At 51.7% G+C, this 8,036-nt stretch overlaps 1 protein-coding gene across 1 annotated transcript in view; it reads left to right on the top strand.

Annotated features, from left to right (window-relative positions):
* Positions 1–7,484, top strand: part of INSR (insulin receptor) — a gene marked incomplete at its 5' end in the record, with an annotated part of 19,727 nt that extends 12,243 nt beyond the window's left edge. The window contains 11 exons of the mRNA XM_027906325.1: positions 666–937; positions 1,140–1,282; positions 1,560–1,719; positions 2,014–2,113; positions 2,374–2,441; positions 3,019–3,248; positions 3,518–3,628; positions 3,972–4,131; positions 5,228–5,357; positions 5,536–5,670; positions 6,898–7,484. Of these exons, the coding sequence (XP_027762126.1) occupies positions 666–937; positions 1,140–1,282; positions 1,560–1,719; positions 2,014–2,113; positions 2,374–2,441; positions 3,019–3,248; positions 3,518–3,628; positions 3,972–4,131; positions 5,228–5,357; positions 5,536–5,670; positions 6,898–7,252 (1,864 nt within the window). The remainder of the gene's footprint in view (positions 1–665; positions 938–1,139; positions 1,283–1,559; positions 1,720–2,013; positions 2,114–2,373; positions 2,442–3,018; positions 3,249–3,517; positions 3,629–3,971; positions 4,132–5,227; positions 5,358–5,535; positions 5,671–6,897) is intronic.
* Positions 7,485–8,036: the final 552 nt, after the last annotated feature.

Raw genomic sequence — 8,036 nt, 5'->3', positions numbered from 1 at the left:
TTTTCAGGTTGAAATGCAATAATTTGAGAAGCAGCATTTGGTTAACAAAACCACAGGGCTAATTTGTAATCAAAGCCACGAGTTTTAAATGCTTCTGTTGGAAAGGACTTGATAGATTTGGTCTCTTAGGTAAAGCTAAAACTGATTCATGTATCCATTGAGGTTCAGCCATGGGGTTCAAATGTATTCCAGGGAGCTGTGAAAGTGGCCTTACGCTTTCTAAATGCAAGTAGTGACACTTGGGACATGTGGCACATTTAAGGTCATCAGAGTCAGGGGCTGTGGTGTGACCTCATTTGCTCAAAGCTAAAACGTGTGGGAGCTGAACTCCAAAGCATTGCAACCCTGGCAAAGTTAGATCCAGCTGAGAGATCCAGATGAACTGGAATTCTCAAGCAAATGCTTGAGACTTGGATTGATTTATTTTTATTTTATGGCCCTGCAGGGAGAGAGCCTCATGGATATAGAGGTTCAAAAAAGACAGACTGCTCGGTTAAAAAAAAAAAAAAAAAAAAAAATCCTGAATTCCTTTGTTGCAAATAACGAGGCTTTAATCTGAGTTTTCAGTGGCACCCTGAGCTCTGTCATTTGAACTCTTGCATTTCAGGTGGGTGTGCTCACAGTGAGTGGAACAGGTCACATGGTGAGCTGTGCTGTTTTAACAGGCCGTCGAGAAAACGCAGAGACCTGGCCTCTGTGGCCAACGCCACCGTGGTAATCCCCACCATCCCAGCCTCTCCCAACAACTCTGCAGCAGCAGCTGAGGGGGCAGAGGAGCAGAAACCTTTTGAGAAGGTCCTGTCCAAGGAGTCCCTGGTGATCTCGGGGCTGCGCCACTTCACCGGCTACCGCATCGAGCTCCACGCCTGCAACCACGACGCTCAGGAGTCCCGCTGCAGCGTGGCAGCCTATGTCAGTGCCAGGACCATGCCAGAAGGTAAGGACCTCCCTGAGCCCTGCTTTGGGTTGGTGGCTGTTCCCAAAATGCTGCTTTTCCCGTGGGAGCCACAGAGAGAAATGGCACAGGACAGGGGCTGTCCTTGGGTCCTGATGGGAAAGGGGGACGGGTGAGGCGTCGGCTGGTTTGAATTTTGCCCAGGGTGAGAAATAAAACTTATCCATCGTGAACTTGGTTCCAGCTAAGGCTGATGACATCGTTGGCCCAGTTTCCCATGAAGTGGTTGAAAAGAACACGGTGCATTTGAGGTGGCAGGAGCCGAAGGAGCCCAACGGCCTGATCGTGCTGTACGAGGTGAACTACGGACGGCTCGGGGAGACAGAGGTGAGACTTTCTGCTCCTCCACAGCACCTCTGGAGAGGTGACTCCACCTGAAAGCCCAGGGCTGTTTAGGATTTAATAGTCCTGGTGCATACAGTGCCCTGTCCGGGCTGGTTTCCTGGTGGAGGAACCAGTGGGACACAAAACTTCGCTGGTGAATTCGTCTGGGATAACATCAAGAAATAATCTGCCCCTGGGGTGTCCGTTTGCCAAACAAATGGACGCTGCAGGAAGCCCAGAGGCTGCAGAGGGAGGGTGACACAGGCTGCTGTCCCTGCAGGAAGCCCATTTCTGTGTGTCCCGAAAGCACTTTGCCACCGAGCACGGCTGCAAACTCCGGGGACTTCAGCCTGGGAACTACAGTGTCCGGATCCGGGCGACCTCCCTGGCTGGGAACGGCTCGTGGACAGAGCCCACCTATTTTTACGTGGCTGATTACTGTGAGTTCATTTTATTTTCAACACTTAATCCCTGCTAGAACCTCGGGGGGGTTTTTTGGAGAATGGGGTTTAGCAAGCAGAGCACAGAGAACTATAGGTAGTCGTTAAATATTTACCAGAGCATCTGCTTTCAGAACCTGGAATTACTTGGAAACGTGGCTTGTCTTCATTCTGACCAGCCCCACCATATTCTGAAATCTCTCTAGTTTCATATTTGATCCCATTTATTATATTGAGGGAGAAACTTGGATTTTGGACCTGTGTAATGCCTCCAACTCTCTTTTTCTCTCTTAGTGAATGCTCAGCCCAACATTGCTGTTATAATCGTTCCCATTATTTTTGCCATAATAATTGCTGGAATTGTTGGAGCTGCTTACGTGCTTGTGAAAAAGAGGTGAGTGCAATTTCATCTTGCTTTCGCCAGACCAACCAAAACTTACATCCAAAAGCTTTGCTGATTTGCTGGGAGTCAGTTTTTGTCCATTTTCTGATTTCCGTAATGATTGGAACGTTAATTTAGCGTAGGAAATGTTTTGTGCCTTTGGAAATGGGGAGAGTTTGTGTTTGCTGTATGTTTTGGGAGTTCATCAAGCTGCCTTCACCTGGAGCCTGTGGAAGGCTGCAGATGTGCTGAAGAACTTGTGTCTTTTCCAGACAAACTGAAGGACCAACGGGACCCCTGTATGCATCCTCCAACCCCGAGTACATCAGCGCCAGTGATGGTGAGAGCAGCCAGGCCTTCCTGCAGGGATTGTTTCTTGTTCAGCAGGATGGGATTGGAATTATCCTCATGGGGTTTTCTAGTCTTTTTTAAGAAGTTTTGCCCAGAGTGTCCTGTGGCGGTGGGGGAAGGGCCTTGAGGACACTGTGAGGGCACTGAGGGCACTTGGTGTGTTCAGCTGGAGAGGAGGAGACTGAGGGGGGACCTCACTGCAGTTCCAGCTTCCTCAGGAGGGGAGGAGGAGGGGCAGGACTGAGCTCTGCTCTGTGGGGAGCAGGGACAGGACCCAGGGAATGGCCTGGAGTTGTGTCAGGGTTGGATATTAGAAAAAGGCGGTGGGCACTGCCCAGGCTCCCCAGGGCAGTGGGCACAGCCCCAAGGCTGCCAGAGCTCCAGGAGCATTTGGATGATCCTCTCAGGCACAGGATGTGAGTCCTGGGGTGTCCTGTGCAGGACTGAGGGTTGGACTGGATGATCCTTGTGGGTCTCTTCCAACTCAGCCTGTTCTGTGAGTCTGTGGCTCTGCAACTTGCACGAGGTACTTGCTCCGTTCAGAAACGTTCCCCTCTGCTCCACAGTTTACGTCCCTGACGAGTGGGAGGTTCCACGGGACAAGATCACTCTGCTCCGAGAGCTGGGCCAGGGCTCCTTTGGAATGGTGTACGAGGGGATTGCCAAGGACATTGTGAAGGGAGAGCCCGAGACCCGCGTGGCGGTGAAGACGGTGAACGAGTCGGCGAGTCTGCGCGAGCGCATCGAGTTCCTCAACGAGGCCTCTGTGATGAAAGGCTTCAGCTGCCATCATGTGGTAAGTGCTGGGTGCCTCGGCTCGTTAGCACATCCCCAGCACACAGCTCAGCGTTCCTCGGTGCTCGCAGAGCCTGGCTCTCAAACGGAGCTGGGATCTCTCCCTGTCGGATTCCGCAGAACTCATCTGCCCAAATCTGCTCTTCCTGAACCTCTCAGCCTGACAGGGTTTATTTGAGGCTCTTCTCAGCTCTGTTTCAGGGGGGGTGCTGGCCTTGTCCAGTGTGTTTGGACACAGCCTTGAGGGAGTTTCTCTCCCTTATTTTCCAGGTTCGCCTCCTCGGGGTGGTCTCAAAGGGACAGCCCACTCTGGTGGTCATGGAGCTGATGGCACATGGGGACCTGAAAAGTTACCTCCGCTCTCTGAGACCTGAAGCTGAGGTAAAGACAGGAGAGGGGGGCTCTGTTTTGCAGCAGGGTGACCTGATTTGAGGTTTAATACTTCTTTATTAAATAAATGGCTTTAAGCTGAGAGAGGGGAGATTTGATTGGATATTGGGAAGAAATTCTTCCCTGGGAGGGTGGGCAGGCCCTGGCACAGGTTGCCCAGAAAAGCTGTGGCTGCCCCATCCCTGGAAGTGTCCAAGGCCATGTTGGACAGGGCTTGGAGCAACCAGGGCTAGTGGGATGTGTCCCTGCCCACAGCAGGAGGGTGGAACTGGATGATCTTTGAGGTCCCTTCCGACCCAAACCATTCCGTGATTCTGCGACTGATTTCTTGTAGAACAACCCTGGGCGTCCACCCCCGACGCTGAGGGAGATGATCCAGATGGCTGCAGAGATTGCAGATGGCATGGCCTACCTGAATGCCAAGAAGTTTGTCCACAGGGATCTGGCAGCTCGGAACTGCATGGTCGCAGAGGACTTCACGGTGAAAATCGGAGGTGAATAGTGCAGGATCAGAGATGATTTCTAAGGTCCCTTCCAACCCAGGCCAGTTTTGTGAATCAGTTCTGGGATTCTGTGATCAGAAGATGATTCTGTGCATCACATTTGTTGTGAAGGCAAATAGATGAAGCCCAAAACCAACATGAGAAACTTGGGTGATTCTCACTGGCCACCTTTGGAATTGCAGCACTTTCTCTTTTTCTTCTCCGTGACAGAATTGAATGGATTTGTAGAACCAGAGCAGATTTTCTCTGGGTGGTGAGGCCCTGGCACAGCTTTCCCAGAGAAGCTGTGGCTGCCCCTGGATCCCTGGAAGTGTCCCAGGCCAGGTTGGACAGGGCTTGGAACAACCTGGGCTGGTGGAAGGTGCCCCTGCCCATGGCAGGGGGTGGCACTGGATGGGCTTTAAGGTGCCTTCCAACCCAAACCATTCCATGATTCTATGACATGAACCAGCCTGTTCCACTGGCAGGGAAATGAAACCAGTCTGGCCCTTAAATCATGAGTGCAGATTCAAGAGAAGGAAGTACAATTCCCTATTCCCAAACCTCTATCCAAAAGCTGCTTGAGTTTCTCTCACTGGTCTTTGCTTCCATGAGAATTATGACAATGTTTGGTACAAGAAACACAGTGTTGATAATCCCATCATCAGGTCAAGTGACTTTAAAAAGTCATTTATCTTCCACAAAAAAAGGTTTTTAACCCAAACTCTTTTGAAAATAAATAAATAAATAAAACATTTAAAAATAACCCCAAACCCCACAGTGGGGTGGTTTTACAGAGCTCTCTTCAGGTAAAGCTAAGACAATTTAAGGGATTTCAGGCAAAGGGAGCTCTTTTTTTCTTTACAGAGGACAAATAAAATAATGTTTAGAATAGAAGCTGCCACTAAAAAAATTTAACTCAGGAGTCTGTAGAAAAAAATGAAAGGGAAATATTTTGAACACGAATCACAAGGTGCCAGATGACTGTAGGCTGGGCTGGGGAGCAGGGGGCTCACTGGGTGTGCAACAGGGAAGGCAACATCCATCTGGAGGTGGGGGAAAGCGGGACGGAGGGAGATATTTAACACATCCCAATTGCTTTTCCCAGACTTTGGGATGACCAGAGACATCTACGAGACGGATTATTACCGCAAGGGAGGGAAAGGGCTGCTCCCCGTGCGCTGGATGGCCCCCGAGTCGCTCAAGGATGGGGTGTTCACCACCTATTCCGACGTGTGGTAAGTTGTGCTCTGCAGTCCCACACGGATCCCAGCTCAGGAGCTCACTCTTTGTAACAAAAAGCCGTTGGTTTGAAACCCCCTTGTTGAAAATGTGGTCCTTTGGAAGTGTGTGCTCTGTCCCTGGGAGAGCTCTGGGGGGTTTTTGTTCTCACCAGGGGTCTCCTCTCTTTCCCAGGTCGTTTGGGGTGGTCCTTTGGGAAATCAGCAGTTTGGCAGAGCAGCCCTACCAGGGACTCTCCAACGAACAGGTGCTAAAGTTTGTCATGGATGGAGGATACCTGGATCAGCCGGACAACTGCCCGGAGAGGCTGTAAGTGCTGGGGCAGGGACAGCCAGCCAGGCTGCACTGCTGGGCCAGAGCATGGCCAAAAAGATGGTCCCACCTGGGGCTCCTCTTAACCCCTCCTCGACTGGGGAGGAGAGAAACAGACTTTAGGGGAGGCACCTCCCACAGAAGGGGCTGGAGCAGCAGGAGCAGCTGAGGGAGCTGGGGGGGCTCAGCCTGGAGAAAAGGAGGCTCAGGGGGGACCTTCTGGCTCTGCAACTCCCTGACAGGAGGGAGAAGCTGGGTGGGGGGGTTGGGTGAGAGGAAACGGCCTCAAACTGTGCCAGGGGAGGGTCAGGTTGGACATCAGGAGGGATTTCCTCGTGGTCAGGCATTGGAAGGGGCTGCCCAGGGAGGTTTGGAGTCCCCACCCCTGGAGGTGTCCAAGGAGTGACTGGACGTGGCACTCAGTGCTCTGGGCTGGGGGACAAGGTGGGCATCGGGCACAGGTTGGATTTGATGATCTCAGAGGTCTTTTCCAACCTAAATGATCCTGGGATTCTGTGTGAGGAGTCACACTGGAACAGCGGTGAGGGGAAGGAGCCCTGGCTGGAAAAGAGAGCGCAGATGGTAACTCGCTGGTTCTGGTAACCTCTTCCCACATCTGCTTCTGGCCAAAACAGCACTTAGAGAGTCATAAAATAAACATGTTTTGTGAGTATCCCTATGAAAAAAGCCTGCTGTGCTGGACATCTGTCCCATGGCCAGTTACAAACTCCAGTTTGAAATCCTATTTGTATTTGTAAGTTCTTTCTCCCCAGTGTCTGATAACATGTGACCTCTTGCTGCAGCCTTTCTTTTGGGTGGGATGTTTACAGGACCTCTGTCCTCTACCCCAGCCTCCTGTTTTCCTTGAAGTTTTGAGGAGCTTTGTTATCTTTCAGGCTGAGTTAAAATTAAAATGGAATTAATGAAAAAGCTGTGACCTGGCTGTAAGGGCATGCACACACACACACACACACACACAAAGAGTCTGTGAACCACAGCCCTGTTCCCTTCAGAAGCCAAGTTAAGAACAATTGAAGGAATTGGAAGGAATTTTTGATCTAGATAGAAATAGAGAAAAAGGAGTGTCAGGATCTACAGGCAGTGTGGAGGCTGCAAAGAGAACAAACAGCTGGGGGTGTCCGAGGGTGGGTGTTGTGCCAGGGATACCTGGTTGGTACGGGGAATTGTGGCCTCCTGCCCCTGACTCTGGTTCTCCTGCTCCAGGCACAGCCTGATGCAGATGTGCTGGCAGTACAACCCGAAAATGCGGCCCACCTTCATCGAGATCATCGAGATGCTGAAGGAGGACTTGCACCCCAGCTTCCACGAGGTCTCCTTCTTCTACAGCGAGGAGAACAAACCCCTGGAGACCGAGGAGTACGAGATGGACTTCGAGAACATGGAGAGCATTCCCCTCGACCCCTCCTCGTACTCCCAGAGGGACAAAACGCTGGGGAGGGACAATGGACCCTCTATGGCCCTCAAGGGGAACTATGAGGAGCACATACCTTACACTCACATGAATGGTGGCAAGAAAAACGGGCGGATTCTCTCCATGCCCAGGTCAAGTCCTTCCTAACACTTCCTGTTTGGCCCCAGGGTTGTGTCTGCTTCCCCCTCCCCCCTCTTCCCCTCCACAAATCTCAGGACTCTTGTTATTGCTGCCACAGTGTATGACACACATCTACGAACTCTTCAGATTTTTAATCATCTTACGATTAATTTTTTTTTTTTTTTGCCAAGTTGACTGGTTGTCAGTGGACTTATCTGTGAACACAAACGGGAGAGGTTTCCATGGCTGCTGTCTCTTCTGTAACCATGGTTTCACAACAGGAAGCTGGGCTGAAGGAGAAGCATCCGCGCTTGCCAGCGGAAGGCGCGGAGTTCGCCGGCGCCTCGAGCTGCAGCCTGGGCCGCGTGGAACGAGCCCCTCTGCAGGGCAGGAGCGTTCCCAGCAGAATTCCAGGCTTCCAGGCGGGCTCTCCACTACAGCTGAAGGGTTCGGCAACCTCAGTTCGGACGCGCCAGATCCTCAGATTGACCAATAGCTGCTGCTTTCATCCTTTCTCGAGGGGGTTGAGTCCCAGGGGTGCGTGGGTGTGTGTGGGTGTGGGTGTGTGTGTGTGGGTGTGTGTGTGCAGTTATTTCCACGTGGGGTGGAACTTAAGAGCAAAAGAGACACTTCTGGTTTCGTGCACAAGTGACAATGCTCTCCAGGCACATGGTGGGACTCTCGGAGCGTCCTGTGCAGGGCCAGGAGTTGGACTCGACGATCCTGAAGGGTCCCTTCCCACTCAGTGGTTCTGTGTTCTCACGGGAGCTTTCCTCCTCTCGGAAGTGTGTGCTTCTCTTCTTTTTTCCCC

Source organism: Empidonax traillii, unplaced genomic scaffold, assembly GCF_003031625.1.
Source record: "Empidonax traillii isolate 1590-97213 ecotype Southwest subspecies unplaced genomic scaffold, ASM303162v1 scaffold1276:size275569, whole genome shotgun sequence".
NCBI lineage: Eukaryota > Metazoa > Chordata > Aves > Passeriformes > Tyrannidae > Empidonax > Empidonax traillii.
This window is presented reverse-complemented; position numbering and strand designations above follow the sequence as displayed.